The sequence below is a fragment of the Lupinus angustifolius genome, chromosome LG09 (genome assembly GCF_001865875.1).
Source record: "Lupinus angustifolius cultivar Tanjil chromosome LG09, LupAngTanjil_v1.0, whole genome shotgun sequence".
Lineage (NCBI taxonomy): Eukaryota > Viridiplantae > Streptophyta > Magnoliopsida > Fabales > Fabaceae > Lupinus > Lupinus angustifolius.
Genome location: NC_032017.1, coordinates 1575179 through 1594160, shown reverse-complemented (window position 1 = coordinate 1594160; position 18982 = coordinate 1575179). Strand labels below are relative to the sequence as shown.

General features: G+C 33.7%; 2 protein-coding genes across 2 annotated transcripts; one reads left to right on the top strand and one right to left on the bottom strand.

Moving 5' to 3' along the window:
• LOC109356151 lies at window positions 1198-6947 on the top strand. The gene is made up of 2 exons (XM_019599488.1): window positions 1198-2085; window positions 4207-6947. The coding sequence occupies exons 1-2, from the start codon at window positions 1980-1982 to the stop codon at window positions 6945-6947; spliced, it is 2847 nt and encodes a 948-aa protein (XP_019455033.1). The 5' UTR covers window positions 1198-1979.
• LOC109356357 lies at window positions 10337-11917 on the bottom strand. Its single transcript, XM_019599680.1, has 2 exons — window positions 11346-11917; window positions 10337-10605 (listed from the first exon to the last, which is right to left on the bottom strand). The coding sequence occupies exons 1-2, from the start codon at window positions 11808-11810 to the stop codon at window positions 10498-10500; spliced, it is 573 nt and encodes a 190-aa protein (XP_019455225.1). The 5' UTR covers window positions 11811-11917; the 3' UTR covers window positions 10337-10497.

Below are 18982 nucleotides of genomic sequence, written 5' to 3'. Positions count from 1 at the left end.
TCAAATATGTGTCAAACTTTCATTGGATTGACACACAATGAGACACAAAAAAGTGGGACTGATACCCATTCACTTATGAGATGAATGAAGTTATCTTTATTTCTTCATTCCCCAAGAGAAAACAACTACAACTCCCAAATAGAATCTTCCTTAAATTTTAGTTTTCTTTTTTAATGAGGAAATACTCTTAATTCTCTATCACTGTTAACCGTTATTATTCTGAAAATCCAGGTCCTTGTATTTTTATCATTATTAGTTAAGTTTAAAACTCAGCACTAGTTTAACATTTCCATTACAATCAATAAACAAGTTCCTGAAGCCCTAGCTTTATCAGAATCTTCATTCTTTTCCTTTAAACCTTTTTTCTCTTCTTCTCATTGCTTCTATTCAGAGATCAAGTTATCAATTTCTTCTCACACATTCGCTTTGACTTGGTAATTTCTTTAATTTTCAATCTTCAATAATCAGATTGCATGTTTTCGGTTAATTATTTTTTATAATTCTAGCGATGGATTCTTATAATTTACGATTCTGCACTCCTCAAATTTGTTCTTTCAGTATTCAGTTCATTATTCTTATTCATTCACATTGCGTCAAATTTTAGAGTCATAGACTTGTTTAATTATTCAGGGGCTTGTTACGGTACTATACTGAGAAAATCATGTATTGGTAGGTTATTTCCAATTTTCCAACTATGTATCACATATATCTGATACAATATCAATAAGATGTTGGTAGTAATTTAAGGGTCTCATTGTATCCCAGAGAGGCAAAAAGAAGTCAAATGTTTAATTTTTGGGAGTTACACTAGTTGGGAGGGACAAACATACATTCCAAAAGGATTAGATCCTTACTCATTGGGTGAGCGTAATGATTTAAATTGTGGACCACATCACATGATGCGGCCACAATATTGCGGTTGTGGTAACCGCAATAACCAGATCATACCGCAAATATGGTGTGACACAGAATCACAATGATGCAGTCGTATCGGACCACAGTACAACTACATTGGATAGCATTTCGGCCGGATCGGGCCGCATCAAATTCAAAAATATTTTTTTAAACATAAAATATTTCACAATTCAATGGCCGCAATCCACATCGCAACGACCATAATGATCAAACTCGCAGTAACTGAACCATACTTTAAAATGCTGGATGAAAGGATACCCTTGATTATACCAAAAAATATATTTTATACTAGATAACTTTCATATTTTTACATACTCTTTGTCTATATATCTTTGAATGATGTTATATATTTTTGCTGTATCTGTATGCCTACTTCGAGTTGGCCAGTCAAACAGATTGCACAGTTTTGATTTTTGGCAAAAAATGTTGGATTCTCTATGAAAAGAGTGTATTGTGTAACTATTGCTTGTTTTTTCGTTAGAAAAATGAAAATGCAACTTAGATCTTTTATATACTACATGCAAACACCTTATACATTTTAACAATATTAACAGTCAAGCTTATGTAATTTAATTGATTATTATAAAAATACAAAAAGTTCATATGTTTTTAAAGAAACATTATAACAAAGTTGTTAATTTTTTTTGTTAATCAAGTAATGACAGACTTTACTTTTTTCAAAGCTGTGCTACAGAAAAGCTGAATTTACTTTGCTTTTCTCCCTCTCCTTTTTGATGCTTTTGGCTGTAGTAATTAGTAAAGAACCTGTTAGATATGATGCTCTTGTTCTGCTGCATCATTTATAGTTGTTGAATTTCCATTTTATTGCTCATTTATTCCCTAATGCCTATATCGTATGTTTCGTGAGATTGGATTTTAATGAAACTTTGAAAGTTTTAGTTTTAATGAAATTGATTAGCTATCCATCATTCCCTAATAGATATTTTTGTCAACTAGGAGGCAATTAAAATCTTCATAGCTTGTTTCCTTCCAAGTATTTTTCTAATCCTGTTTGTGTCTTTGCTTTATGTGCATCCCATAAGATGATTTATTAGAGAGGTGCTATGGAAGGGGTTCAAGCAGACGGAAGAGTAAACGTTAGTTCTGGTGACAAGTTAAACATGACTGAAAACGGTGCTGTGACTGAAGCCATAGAGAAAAACAGAAATGGTAAGTTATTTGCATTGAATGTATAATCTCATTTATGTGCTCTGTTAACGTAGGCTTGGTGGCTGTGATTCTTTCTAATAATAGTTGTATCCTTGATGGAAGTTTGGGTATTAAGTTTTCTTTTTGGTGCTTTAATCACAGAGTCTCTTGTATAAATGATAGTTGATCCAATTTGATTGCAAAAAGTAAATATGCTTAATTTGTAGAGCTTGAATATCTTTGAGTGTAATATGTATGCATTGCCAATGTAAAGATTTATATACAATCACTACATCATCCACTATTCATTTGTAATACTTTTTTGAAGAGTCAATGTTGATTAAACATGAATAGTGAATGATGCAGTGACACTATAAATTAAGTTTCATACAGTGTCAGTGCATACATTATTTTTGTAGAAGATGTATTGTTATATATAACACTGATTGGTATTTATGATTTAAAATGAACTTTTAATATTTTATAATGCATATTTGGCATACATATCATAGAGAAGTTTTATATATGTTAAGTTGTTAATTCATGCATTCTTTTGGAAATAGCATCAATCATGGTTCAATCCATTCGGTTTAATGCGAGTAGACGCAGCTATACAAATCGGAAATTTGTTTGTTTCTGCACCAGAATTGAATGTCGTATTCTCAAATTTGTTATCACAAGGGTGTTCCACCAATCCAAGAAAGTCGAAAACCAATCCAATTATTTTTGGGTTATTTTTCTCATAAACAATCCAAACCGAATCCTGAGCAACCATTGTGCATTTTGCACACAGCAAAATAAACCGGGTCGGGTCTAACGTGGCCTGTTTTGGAAAACCTTTTCTTAAACTTTTATATTTTTTTTCATTGTTATGGAGGGAAACTGTCCTATATTTAACCCCGTTCTTATCCACTCTAAACATTTGTGCAAAACAACCCTAATCTCTTTTTAACACTATGCGCCGCTCTGCTCCATGCCTTCACGTGCTTGACCATTTTCGTTTCTTCTCGTCGTTGAGATTGCAGGTTCCCCACCCTCTATTACATGTTTTTTACTTGTTGTCTGTTTTTTACCTGCTGAGGTTGTACATCGAAATTCTTGTCATTAAATGGGTACCCTGTGTTGGAAAATCATTTCTTTATTTTTCGAAGTAATTGGATCATATTTTTGTATTTTCCATTAATAATTTTTAAAGGGTTGAACCTAAATCTGCGCAGATCCTTTTTTATTCTGACTATTAAGATTTTTATAAAAGTTCTACAACACTTTGTTAGTGTTATGAGTTATGAAATGCCAATCAAAATGTTTATAATTTCATTATTTAAAAATATAGTTTGTTGTTTTTAATTATTGGTCATGAATCTTAAGATTCACAATTCGAAAAACTTGCCTTCGGATGTGCGATTTGAAACTTGATTTGACAACCATGAATCCTTGAACATCCGTATATGTGCTTGATTCACACATGCATTCAAAAACTGTTCCTTTTTTATAAGTATTACTGTGTCTTTTTTTTGGTGTTTTCTTCTCAGATTTTGCAGGCTTGCACCTGAATCTAAGCATACCTTTTGTTATTCTGACTATTATGATTTTCTTTCATTTTTTTGATGTTCTATATTGCCTTTTGATTATGCTAATATCTAAATGTTTATAATGTTTCATTATGTAAAAATATATATTTTATCACATTGACAATGAACATGATTTATGATAGAGCATAATGACGTCGTTCGATCTATGTAGCCGACCCCACCTAGTGGGATTTAAGGCATGCTTGTTGTTATTGTTTAATTTTTTATCATGAACCTTATGTTTCACAATTTGAAAATTAGTCATCCGGGTTGCGATTTGAATCTTGATTTGACAACCACAAATCCATGAACATCCCCATATGTTCTTGATCCACATGTAGAATTGTAAGATAACTTCTTCAGCTAAGCTCATTCAATGTTTTGGTTATGCATCATATAAGTCAGTTCTCTATGCTGGTATCCAAAAGCAGAGTCTTGTTCTTTGCCTTATAATGTGCTGATTTTTAATAAGTATTTGGTTGCTGTTTAACAAGTTGTAATCCACAAGCATGGCCTTGTGGCTTCACTTGGTCGGCTACAAGCCACTGATTGGGTAATTTTTTCCTTACAGTAGGCTCAGATTCAAGGGATAGGAGAAAAAGTAAGTATCTATCTTACCCCTATACAAACAGTAGATCAAGACATAAAGATTTTTCAGATGAAACAGAGCGCATCAGGACTCCATGTCTTTCTCATAAAGCAAAGGCTTCAAGCATAGCTACCAAAACATTAAATGGATCTCCTTCATTTGCTAAAGTGGGTAGCAACAAGTTCCGGAGGAACTGGTACAGAAAATTCATCAGCTCTAGTACTATTTCCAGCAGTCCAGAATTCATAAGTTCATCTTCATCTGAATTACTTTCCGGACTTTATTCTAAAGCTGTTGATTGTACGTTTTCAATTGAGAAAAAAAGATTTGGTTTAGTTGAGTGGTTCTTTTGCAGATATAGGGTATCAGAATTTCATGATGAGGCTGAACTTGCTTCTTCCTTGGTTAATAAGGAAAGTGGAGATATAGTGAAACCCTTGGGCATTGATTTACAAGATATCAAAACTGAGAAGAAGAAGAAAAGAAAGGATAATACAGCAGAGAAGGTAGTAAGGCGTAAGATGAAATCTCTTTCTGGCTTATCAGATGTGAATATAAGCACCTCAGCCGGTGACTTATTGAGGCCTGACAACAAACTGAAACTAAAGAGAAATGGGGAAGAAGTAACTTCATTGCATCAAGATTCAAACGTTGAGATAACTTTGAATAGGAGCAGCTTCCAATACAGCTCAGTTCCTGAGGTTCCCCAAAATATGAGTTGCCTTGAATCTGAAAGAAAGCCTGAGCCTAAAAAGAGAAGGAAGACAGAAGCTGCACCAGAGCATCCTAGTAGTCAGATTGCTTCAGCATACACAGGTGCAAAAAGCACTAATTGCAGTTCACTGGTAATTGATCTGCAACTTATGTCCCCACCGATACCCGGTGATGAGAGAAGCAATGGAAAAACTAAGGAAGAATTAGCTTTCATAGGTTCAAATCCATACTTATGTTTATCGCAAGAAAAACATGGTGAAAATTTTACTAACCATAGGTTGTTGATGAGTACTACATCAGAGGTTGGTACTGTACCGGTAAAGGAAACCGGGCTGAAGAATAGAATGGAGAAAGCATCAGTAGCACATCTGAATGCTAAATTTGCTATGGAGATGCCTGATTTGAATGGTAGTGTCAATGTCCTTTCTACTGAAGTGAAATCACAGCAGACAAGAGGCTTATCTGCTTGTGAGAGACGTATTAAAACCATTAATTTCAACAGGATGGATGACAATGGAGAAGCAGTTGGAACTTGCCTTCTCCTACAATTTACTCCAGGAGTTCATGTCCCATCGAAAGAAGAATTACTGGCAACATTTTGCCAGTTTGGTCCCGTGAAGGCATCTGAAACGAAGCTGTTCAAAGACACTGGTAGTGCTCAAGTTGTATTCTTCAGAAACACAGATGCTGGTGAAGCATTTCGTAGTTTAGAGCTGAACAAACCATTTGGTGCAACTCTTATTGACTACAAGCTCCACCATGGCTCTCTTGCCACTCCACCAGCAGATCGAATAGGGATCCCAACTCAACCGACTGGGATCATTCCTCCTCCTGGAGGAGCATCTCGTACGTTAAAGCAGGGCATTGTCAGAAGTGCAGATGCTGGAGTAGCGTTTCATAGCAAAGAGCATAACAAACAATTTGGTGGAAATCCTGTTGACTACAAGCTCCATCATCTTTCTGCTGCCACTCTACCAGCAGAGCGATTCAGGACCCCCATTCAACCGACCGGGTTCATGCCACTGCCTGTTGAGGCACCTCCTCATGGAGAAGCTTTTTCTAGTTTAGAGCAGAACAAACCTTTTGGTGCAACTATTGGTGGCTTCAAGCTGCAACATCCTTTTGCTGCTACTTTACCAGCAGAGCGGTTCAGGACCCCTATTCAACCGACTGGGCTCATACCAGTGCCTGGTGAGGCACCTCCTCATGGAGAAGCTTTTTCTAGTTTAGAGCAGAACAAACCTTTTGGTGTAACTTTTGGTGGCTTCAAGCTTCATCACCCTTTTGCTGCCACTCCCTCAGCCGAGCGATTCAGCACCCCTACTCAACAGACTGGGTTCATGCCAGTGCATGGTGAGGCACCTCATCCTGGAGAAGCATTTCCTAATGTAGAGAAGAACAAAGCAAGTGGTGCAACTGTTGTTAATTCTGCTGCCATTCCCTCGGCCGAGCGATTCAGTACCCCTACTCAACAGACTGGGTTCATGCCAGTGCATGGTGAGGCACCTCATCCCGGAGAAGCATTTCCTAATGTAGAGAAGAACAAAGTAAGTGGTGCAACTGTTGTTAACTGCAAGCTTCGTCACACTTCTGCTGCCACTCCCTCAGCCGAGCGATTCAGTACCCCTACTCAACAGACTGGGTTCATGCCATTGCATGGTGGGGCACCTCCTCCTGGACAAGCATTTCATATTGTAGAGCAGAACAAAGCAAATGGTGCAACTCTTGTTAACCGAAAGCTCCAACATCCTTCTGCTGCCACTCCACCACCAGCGGAGCGATTCAGGTACCTTGCTCAATCGACTGGGCTCATGCCACTGCTGCCAGGTGGAGAACGTCCTCCTCTTCACTTTATTAAGCAGAACTTGCAGATGATGGCATCAGTGCTGGAAAAGTCAGGGAATAGTATTTCTCCCCAAATGAGAGCCAAACTGGATAGTGAAATAAAAAATCTTATGGAAAAGGTGAATTCTATGACTTGTTTTTCTCCACCAAATTCTCAACAATAGTATGAGAACCTCTCTTAAAATTGATCATCACTATAGCTAGACTATACATGACATTAGACTAGTCTTGATTTCTGTTTTAGTATTTCACAGCTGCTGCACTGGTGGACTTCATTCACCATTCTTTTACTTTGCACAATTCATTTAAGAGAATGACTCAAGAATATTTAAACATTTTGACAGTTTATGCATGGATGTCATTTGATTCAATATTATGCTTTTAAAATGCCATATCAATTTGTCTTTCATGTTTATGCTGATATATTAAGTGGCAAGGTAAATATAGTTAGGCTAAAAGAAAATGTATCTAATTTGGCTGCTGTGTTGTTTGTGATGAAAAATAATTAATTTTTTCTGCAAGTAGAATGATTTATCAAAGCAAAAATATTTTGTATTTTTATAGAGGATGAACTTGATGCAACAATAAGATTATTGCTTAGTGAACATGAGGTTATTAGTTTAAATCTCATAAACAACTTCTTCGCTTATGGGGTAAGGTTGTATATATTTACTCTTCCTAGATCCTATTAAGTGAGAGTCTCATGCATTGAGCTACTCCTTTTATGGAAAAATATTATGACTAGACAAATAAAGGTCATAATTTAAATTATGAAATATTCATTTATAGTTACATATTTTCTTTTTATAAATGTATAGTTTTTATTAGCTAATTGGTAAACATTTGGATGAGAAATATTTATTCCGAAATTAACATCAGTTACCTACCTATGTTTTAAGCTTTTAATGTGATATAAATAACTTTTTAAGTAAGATTACAAAATGTCCTCAATGCTTGAGTGTGGGACACTCATATATTAGATGTAAATTTCATCCAAATGACTTTTAACAGTGCATTGAGGGGCAGAAGGAGAAATCTCACCTTACCTTATGTCACTTTTAATTTCCCACAATCAAACCCTCGTAGCTGGATAACGATTTTATCATCAATTTTTTTTTTATATTTGTTTTTATTAAAGTTGTATTATCGTTGTTTTTTACCATGATTCATACAAAAAATACATGTAATACATAAATCATTTAAAAATTAATATGCTTAGGTAGAAAACATGTATATACCAATGAAGTGTTGGTCTAATGGTATAAGTGTTTAGGTATGTTATAAGTATATTACAGGTATGTTAAGTGTTTAGGTTCTACTTATACCTAGGCGTGGTGGGGGTATAAATTGAGGAGGATTAGTATAAATTGAGGAGGATTAGGGTTGGTGCCATCATGGGTGAACAATCCGTTATGGAGAGGATCATTGTCACTTCTCTAGCTTTATTTTGATCCCTTATACATTGGTTTCTAGATAGATTGTGGAAAGTGATTTAAATCGCAGAATGCATTATTTGCGTCAGCATGGTTGCGGTGACTACTGTAATTGTAGTGTGATTTTAAATCACAATGATGCAGCCTCATCGGACTACAACACCACTGCATTAGACTGCAACGTTATCGTATCGGACCACAACATTACCGCATTTAGACCGTATCGGACCATAACACCATCTCATTTGGATCGCATTGGACCATAACACCACCACATTTGGACCACATCAGACCATATTTGGACTACAATCTGTATCACAATGGCCGCAATGATCACAATTGCTTAGATATTGGCCTAGTCGCTTGATTACTACCCTTAACCAAAGTTACGTTTAGTACCTCCATCACCAATTGACTTAGATTATACAATGTAGAAATTCAAATTGTGTTTCTTTTACAAATAATATAAATGGAAATGCTAAAACATTTTTACAAAAGTGAACTTATTCAAATCCAAAAACCAACAATTAGTTGTAAATATAAAGCAATAAAGATTTAAGGGAAAAAAGATAAACAAAACGATTTGTAGTTGTTCGTTTAAGGATTTCCTTCGTTTAGCAATGAGTGAAAGAAAATCCATTATTAAAAGTATTCTTAAAAAGTCTTTCAAGGATTAACTAACTATTCTAACATCTCCAATTTTCAAATAAATTGATATGCTACCCTTTGCTTTCAACTTGATTGAAGACTTGTCCTTAAAGAAAATCCATTAATGGATGTTTGCTGGAATAGACACACTTTCTATTGGATGCAAATCAAAACATTTATATTTGAGTAAAATTATATAAATAATTTCTCCTTTTCTCTCTGTTCCCAATGTAAGGGCCTCTCTTTTCTGATTTCTTTGTTATGAATGTGATATGCGTATGATGTATTATGTGTTCTTGGATTTCTATATTTGGGTATTCTCTAATAGCTTATGTGATATGCGTGTGTTGTGAGTGCATGTATATGATCTATGATTGTTATGTATATGCATGTGTCAATATGCTACCCTCTCTCATTGTTTTTTATTTGACTTCCAAAACGAGTGATTGATGAATTTTTTTAAAAGAAAAATTGTTAATTAATTTGTATAATTAAAATGAAACCAACAATTTAATATTTTAAAAATTAAATTCTTTTTTTAAAACTTTTTTTTGTTGTTTTGAAACTTTAATATTTTTGTAAAAAGGTTCAATAAAATTGAGTTTTCACAATAGGATATCACTAAATTCGTATAAGGGGAATGAGGTGAATGTAAAAGGATCTTTAAAACAAAATAGGGACCGTATGAGTAGCTAGTTATGATGTTTGGGCTAACCAACTCTTTACTTTCATGAGACTGATGATGAATCATGTTTTGAGGGATTTTTTGAAAAACTATGGTTCTATATTTTACTGACATTTTGATATACATTGGAATCACAGAATTGCATGTTTGACATCTTAAATCTATGTTGGTTGTTGTTAGAGAAGAAAGGTTCTTTCCAAACCTTGAAAAATTATTTTATGTATTGATCTTCTAGCGTTTCTAGGATTTGTAGTATGTTTAGTTGATAAATGAAGTGTTAGGGCCATATAGGATTGGCCCATGCCTAAGAATGCAAGTGAGGTAAGGAGTTTTCATGAACTAGCCAATTTCAATACAAGGTTTGTTAGAAACATTAGTACATTAGCTTCACCCATTAATGAAATAATTAAGAAAAGTGTGAGATTTAATGGGAAGAAAAGTAAGAGAAAATATTTACTACCCTTAAAAATGAATTAATGAAGGCATTCATTCTTATGTTGCCTTACTTTGCTAAATGTTTTGAAATTGAGTATGATTCTTCCGATGATGAAGTTAGGGTAGTATTATTGTAAGAAGGGTTTAGGGTATATTTGGGTGATTCTCTCTAGTACGGGAGAGTCCAATACTGAAATATGAGACTACAATGAGTTTGAAATTTTATAACTTTTTATTTTAAAATAATTTTAAATCTAGACTGTTAAATTTTTATAAGACATTGTCACTATCCCATTAAGCATGATAAAGTGTATAATATGGTTGGATACTAGATAAGGTTCTATTATAGTAGCAATGTGATCCATTAAGTGAAATAATCTATTACTTATTAATTACCATGCCTGAAATGGTGGAAAACAAGTTGCGAATGAATAATTTTCATAAAATTATAAATAAACAAATAATTAAAAGAAATTAAATTTAGAAAATAGCAATGCCAATATAACAAATATGTTAAACATCTCCAACTCTGAAAGACTTTGGTAGCATTCCATGAGCATCTCTCTTTCCCTTCCATCTCTTAAACTGTTTGGAGGCAGCTTTTAGTGCCTTGGCCCATCCCTGGATCATAGAGTAAGTACAAGTCATTCATTACCAGTTGTTAACAACTTACGGTTTCCGGCATTACTTGATGTTGCCGTAATATTATGGATGTATCGACTATCATAACCGCATCATATTGCAATTCTGGTGTGACACTTAATCATAAGGATGCGGTCGTATCAAACCGCAACACAACTACATTAGACCACATTTGGACTATATCGGCCTGTATCAGGCTACTTCGATCTAAAAGTTATTTATTATATCACAAAATAATTCATATCACAATAGACACAATTTGCATCGTAATGATCATAATAACCGCACATATGACTGCAATCACGAACGTAACGACAATTTATCTCACAAATGTATTTCATTACTCTCACTAACTAACTTGCAAAGAGTCCCTAAATAATTTTCAAATATAGTTTTCAAGTAAAGCACTGAAGCCAAATTTTCAGTCCAGTAACAAAAAAAAGTGTGTAGCGATGGCAAACTAGGCAGAAATTTTTAGACCAGCAATAATAGAATGTCTAAACTGAGGAAAGTTTTGAAGATAAACCACTCATGAGGGATGGAAAATGTGCCGTAAAATAACTTAGAGATCAATGTAAGAATATTAATCTCTTCTAATTTTGATATCTACCCACATTGATTAATCAAATGTTTCACTAATGTTACTAGAAAAAACAAGGTTTCGAAATAAATATACCATAAAATATATAAAATCAGAATAAAAGAATGTAAAAATATACCTTCTTGAACATGGGGTTACAAGAAACCTTAACTCCTGGATTTGTTGGAGACAAATCAGAAATCATCATCATCTTCTTCTTCTTCTTCCTTTGTTTTTCAGAGAAATCAAGGTTGACATTGAACTTCTTTCTAACCTTAGTACCCATCTTTTTAACACTGCTTCTTTCTCCAAACAATTCCAAACCCATTTCATATGAAAGCTTCCTCGGACTTATGATATCGAAATTCATGGGATGGTAGTGTCTGGGAACTAAAGGGGACCAAATTGTGCTCTGAGAATAGTCAAAATCATAGAGAGAGTTATCTGGGAACTTGCAGAGAAGTTCAAGTGACATGAATGGTTCCAAATATTCAACCACTTTTGTTGTTTTTAGAAGTAGTGGTTGTTCTTCTATTTGATCTTTGTATTCTTCTTCTTCTTCTTCATTATGTATAGCTATGACTGATTTGTTTTGAGATTTCATTGGTGGTCACAACGGGTGTTTGCTTTTTCTTTCTGTTTCTTCTTTTTTCTAAACAAGTTGTAATCTTTGCAATTTGCAGAGTTGGGATTGCTTTTTTGTAAAACAAAAAGAGGAGAGAGAAACAGAGAGATAGAGAGAGGGAAAATAGCGGACTAGCCGTTGTGTTGTCTGTTCCCCACGATCAGCTGTCCCAAAATGAGTATATCATCATGTCCTTAACCAATGAGATTTCTCCAAGTAATACAAATATATAATTTTATGTTTTTAGAATTTTTCTTTTTAATGAAGTGTCACATTTTCATTAGTCTGGTACAGAGAAATGGAATAGGTGATCTCTATCCCTATATTAAACTAAGTTCATGTTAGCTCTCTATCTCTAAACTCTTTATTACTTTCAATTATTTTTAACCATCCCCATTGAACTTGTTTTAAGTTAATATTTTCTAAACAAGTTATATTTGCCATCATTATATAATTGCTTGTGGAAAGAGATTTTATTTAGGAATTATTTTAAAAGCATATCGATAGTCTCAATGAATGTCTTCACTCTTCCATTCCTATAAGTTAAACTTTGATACCAGTTGTTGGTTTATAATGGCTCTACAAAAAGAGAGGGAGGTGCATTGGTGTGTTCACTTCCCCAATTAATAATTTCAACATAGTCTTAGACAAAGAAATCAACCTTTTGAAACTTCAGATAATCTATTATCGTATGATTAAGTACCAATTAAGTTGTGTTAATTCCTTTTTAATCGATAACCAACATGTTATAATAGAAACCGAAAACACAATTAGCTTAAAAAATAACTTGTTTACTTCAAGAGGGATCAAATCAATTAGCTTAAAAACCGAAAACACAATTTTGCCTCGACACTTGATCTTGCCACTTCATTATGATTCTTACTCCACCATGTTACTAGATTTACATGTAGTAACATACAATATCAAGTGGTGGACCTCCTATCAACAATTGATCATGCATATTCTACATATGTAAAACCTCCATATACAAGTGCTCTCAATTTTTAAACAATTGTCCTCTCCATGTACTTGTCTTCAAATATTGCAAGATTCAATTCAGCATATGCAATTTCCTTTCTTATGGGTCATGCTTAAACTAACTAATAACACTACCACAATATGATATGTTAAGCCTAGTATGGGATATGTAGACAAGTTTTTCCACAAGTCCTTGGTAGCAAGTGTTATAGGTATTCCAGTGGCTTTATAATCGAATCATATAATCTCTTTTATAAGATCAATGACATGTTTCCTTTAGAAATGAAAATGCATTGTTTCAGGTATCTACCTCCATACATAGGATGCATTTTAGCTTCCGAAGGTTCTCCATCGAGATCTTGTTTACAAATTCATCATTACCTGCGGTAATCAAATTATCTACATAGACTAATATAAGAGTGAGTTTTCCATTTCTAGCATGTTTTATAAAGAATGTATGATTACCATGGATTTTTTTCATACTACATGGTAATCATGGCTTGTGTAAACCTCCCAAACCATGCTCAACGATATTGTTTAAGCCTAAATAGGGCCTTATGCAACCTGGAAACCTTATTCCTTCTTATGGTAGGATCATATCCCATAGGAATCTCCATATATAATTCTTTATTTAAATCTAAATGCAAGAACAAATTATTTACATAAAAAAATTTCAACTCCAAGTCATAGTCAACCACTGAAAAAAGAATGATCCTCAAAATATTCATTTCTCACGATTAGGGAAAATATCTCCTCATATTCGATCCCGTATGTGTGGGTATCCCTTCATAGTATAAATCCATTTTCAACTTAGGTTTCTCAACAATCTCCCAAATCCAAATTTTCTCCAATGCATTCACCTCTTTATTCATGGATTGAATCGAGTTCTTATATTTTATCAATTCTCGCACTGATGTAGGAACTCTAATAGAGCCAATAACTTAAATAAAACTTTGATCCTATTTTTTTTTATAGACACAGTGTGACATGTGATAATTTGTACAAGTTCATTTTAATTTTTTTCAATGCAATATGTAGCTTATCAAGGTTAAGCTCATAAACGACTCAATTGACACTTTTATAAATAAATGGGGAAACATAAACCTACAAAAGTTGATGGAGGATACCCAAGACGTTTGTGCAACAATCATATTTGAGAAGAATTCCATGATTCTGGACATGAATTGTGGCCAAGACAAGACACATGAAAAAGGTGGTAATAAGTACGGAACCAGAGCCCCTCATTTGGATGCTCATATCTACATGAATTGAGAAGAATAATAATTGTATTGCTTGAATATAAGCTCAATCATTGACTACAATTTATATACTATGACTGACCTAATTAAAGAAATAAGTAAACATATATAAAGTCTCCTAATTGATATAAAATATCCAATGTTATACTATGAAATAAATTAGTAATAATAATAATAGGATCAAGTTTTCACTATGACATTACTAACAACAAGTGAGTATTTTGGATTAAAAGAAATTTGTATGGTTCGATTAATCGCTATAGAGGTAAACTAGTGGCTAAAGGTTTTCATGAGCAACCTGATATTGACTATAGTGGTACTCTCTACATGGTTGTCAAATTTACAATAATCAAATTGGCTATATGTCTTGCTCTCTGCGGTTGCTAGTTCATATATTATATGGATGTAAATAATGCATTTCTTAAAGAAAAGCCTCTTTGAAGAAAGCACATATACGGATACATGTGTTGAATATGATATATATCTGATACGTCGACATTCATTTTTTCTAAAATATAGGATATGATACGTTTAAGGATATATTTATAAAATAATAAAAAACACATAAAATATAATAAAATTATAAGTGTAAATTAAAATATCCAAAGTAAAAAATATAATGGAAATTGAAAATCATTGTCCTCCAAAATTCAAAGTACCAAAACTAAAAAATGTAGTAGAATAATTCATAAAATTGCTTATTGTCTAGCCCTAGAAACATATTAGTATCAATTTAATCTGCTCTTTGACGGTAATGTTGTGGATCAGAGAGTCGGTATGGTGGACTGACTATTGGAGGATCATTGCGGTGTGACGGTATGTTGGTATGAGTTTTGTGGCCTCAAAATAAGTTGGTGTTTATTGAAAATGAATCTACCTTATCCTATTCTATTGAAAACGAATCTATATTATCCTATATTTTATTGAAAACGAATCTGATACGAGTCTTGATATTTATTTATTTTATTTTTAAAATTTTTGAATACTCTACGGATACATATCCTTCGCAAATCCGAACGTATCCGTGTCGGACACCGACACGCGAGGATGTTCGTTTCAGACCATTCATACATCATGAACATCCCAACTATTTTTGCAAATGGCACATGTCCCAGTCTCAAACAAGCCCCACATACATACCTCTAATAACCATACCTTCTTTAGTTTGGATTTTACTATTTCAAAGTTAGACACTTCCCTCCTATGTACAATAAGGGTATTGTCCTTGTCTATTTCCTTCTTTATGTTGATGATGACTTAATTCTCACGTGCATTGATTCCTCCTTCATGAGAGTCTTTCTACAAGCGCTTGCAAACAAATTGTCTCTCAAAAATCTTGAGCTACCTAGTCATTTTCTTGCTATTGAGGAGATGTTTATTGAGGAGATGTTTATGAATCCGTGATTTTTCTAACATAATATCACTACATTCAGGACCTACTTATGTCGACTAAGGTGCAAAGTCCAATTCTACTCCTATGTATTCCTATTCATCCTTCATATCTCCTCCAAACTCTTCCACTTGTAACATCATTGAGTACATGCATGGTTGGCTCTCTACACTATTTATCTCTTATTCTTTTAGGAGGCCAACTATATCTATTGTTGTAAATACTAGTGTTTTAAATTAAGGTTGTGATTATGATTATTGTCATGATTGTGGTTATTGTAATTGCAGTTGTTGTTATAATGCGGATTGCAACCGTTGAGATGTGAATTAGTTTGTGACTTAAAAATATATTTTTAAATTTAATGTCACCTTATTCAACTTAAATGCAGTTGCACTGCGACTCGTTATAACTGTATCATTATGATTCATTGTCACACTATAATTGTAATATGATACGGATACGACGATCATTGTAACCATGTGATGCGATCTACAATCTGAATCACTGGTAGATGCCTTGTCATAGTACATGCATACTACAACTGATACTCACTTAAAAGTTGCCAAATGTGTACTACGATACCTCAAAGGCACGAATTATTACAAGTTCTACCTTATTGCCTTATGTGATCATGACTGGGCAGGTCACAGGTGACACTACTAATTGTAAGTTAACATAACTCCGACATTGTTTATCTCGACTTCAATCTCATATCTTTACCTAGTAAGAAACAACAAATAATTTTTAAATCAATCCACATGGATGGGGATTTGCTGTCCCCAACCATGTCCCTAACCAATTATAATGAAATAAAATTGATAAAGTTATAAATATTTAATTTTTTTTTAACTAATGTGACATAATATGATTGGTTTGAAATAGAGTTTGGGACAGACTTTAGGACAGCAGATCCTTGTCCGTAAAGGGAATACAAAACCATTTTATCCTTGACCAATGAACTTCTTTGGTTACAAAAATTGCAAAAGAAATTATTGTTTCCTCTGCCTTGTCGACCAACAATCTACTTAGATAATCTTTGAGCCACCTATCTTTGTGTCAATCCTGTTTATCATTTCCAAATGAAGCTTATTTCCATAAATTGTCACTTTGTTGAAATCTGATAGATAACAAAGAACTTTAGGTCTCCCATGTCCCATCAAGTCACCAACTTGCTAATTTGCTCATTAAACCATTATCTATAACAAGAGATTCCTTTATCATCTTTTAGGGGCTTATTGGTGTAACAACCTGATTTCTTGATGGTAAACATTATTATTCAGTTATAGATATTTTAGAAATATAATTTATATTGAAATGTGTCATATCCTATATCATTTAACCCAGCAAAATTATTCCTCTAACTATTTTCTATCTTTCTCACATTCAACTATTGTTCCATACATATGGCCAAATAACAACACCTTATTACTACAAATATATTTTCTCCAATACTAAACTATTTGATGTGCAAAGACTTATACTCTATTGGATTAGACCTTTCTTGAGATAACAACAATACAAGTTATGAGTTTGGCTGATGTAAAGGAGTATGGGTAGATGACTATATATTTATGTGTTATATAAATCTAATGTAAGAAAGGAGAACAATAGACACAAACACAAATCTTTATTCTCCAATACGTAGTTGTAGTCTCTCAACGCTCATAGGGACGTAGATACAATCGATCAAACCTCGTTAGCAAATTCCTTGTGTTATTATCTTTTCTCTATACTCTATTTTACTATTTGATTGCTCACTTATTCCTAACAATTGGTATCATATGGATCTTAACTCATGTGCCAAATTCGAGGTGGGGAAGTTCGATGGAACTAATAATTTTGGATTATGGTAAAGGAGGGTTAAGGATGTGTTGAGTTAACGAGGTCTATCAAAAGTGTAGCGTGAGAATAAACCAGATGATATGAGTTAAGTGGATTGGTAAGAGTTGAGAATAAGGTTGTGAGAACAAACATCTATGTCTATTAGATGAGGTGATGTATCATGTTATGGATTTGACATCACCAACAAATGTATGAGAGACATTAGAAAAGCAGTTCATGTCCAAGTTTCTAACGAACAAGCTGTATTTGAAATAGAGACTCTATGTCCTGAAGATGTATTGATTTACAATAACATCTCAACACGTTTAACCAAGCAATCAATGACTTCTAGAAACTTGATGTGATGGTTGATGATAAGGACAAAGCAACAACATTAGTGTGTTCTTTTTCAAATTTCTACAAACAATTGGTGACAATATTGACGTATGGGAATGACTCAATCAAACTGGATGAGATAACATTTACACTTTTGTCCCCAATCAAAAAAGACATAATGGAGGCGAAGGGTCTCAAGGTGATGGTCTGTATGTGAAAGGAACCAAGCACGTGGGAGAAAGCAAGGTAGAGAAGGTCCCGCCAAAGGGAAAATATCAAATTCCAGGGGCAGAACACCAATTCCAAGGGTAGAACACCGAAATATACACGTAGAATATATGAATGTAAAGATCGTCTTTCTCCATGGTGAATTAGATGAAAAAATTTACATGACACTTTGTTGAAGTCCAAATTAAAACTTCTAGATTCTTCTATATTTGAAACATTTACAAGTTTCCTTTTTGACCTTGTTAGAGGACTTTTGACATGGAATCTTGCTAGCTCTTGAGGTTGGTGCTTGTCTCTTAATCAGTCTTGTTAGAGACTTCTTACCCTCTCTACATATTATTTTTGCTTGCTATATGCTTGTAATATGGAGTTCTTGTGATCATTATGATATATATTTTTTTTGTAGAATATGATTGAAGGTGTGATAGATAAATGGGGATTAGAACAAAAGCATTTGTCTTGATGCACCCTTTTAAACCACTAAAATTACTCACCCAACTATTATTCCATCAAATATATTCTTGTTTTAAAACGAACAGTTATAGATATCCTACAACTTCCATGCGCATTGCCTATATGTATCAACAACTTCTAACAATTTGTGCAATGTGTTAATACAATGAAAGACCGTTTAAAATAAATTAGTGCTTAGATTTGGATATTCTCACCCTATAAGCTAGTTTTAGAGTTGAGTTAGACGTAACCTGCATAATTTTAACACACACCATATTGGTGTTCATGTTAATAAAAAATTCCCTTTTTATTATAAATATCGACCCATGATGTGTTACATGAAACGAATAACACACAATTGCAAAGCCAGAGCATAAAAACTGGCAAGGAAAAACCAAACTTACATACTTCAATTGCCATAGCATGATGCCTATTTTGAGACACGCACGTAAAACCAAATTTTTAAATCTATAATCATGATAATAGAGGTAGATGATCTTTATAAATTTATTGAAGAAACTAATGTAGAAATAAGAAAAAAGAAAGATACAAAGATTGTCAATTGCAACCAAGGTGAAGGATTGTGACCTCCATTAGTGAAATATTCTAGAGGGACCAAGCCATCATAAAATTAAAATCAATCTATATATAAAATTGGTAGACTAATCATTTTGAAGAAAAAATGC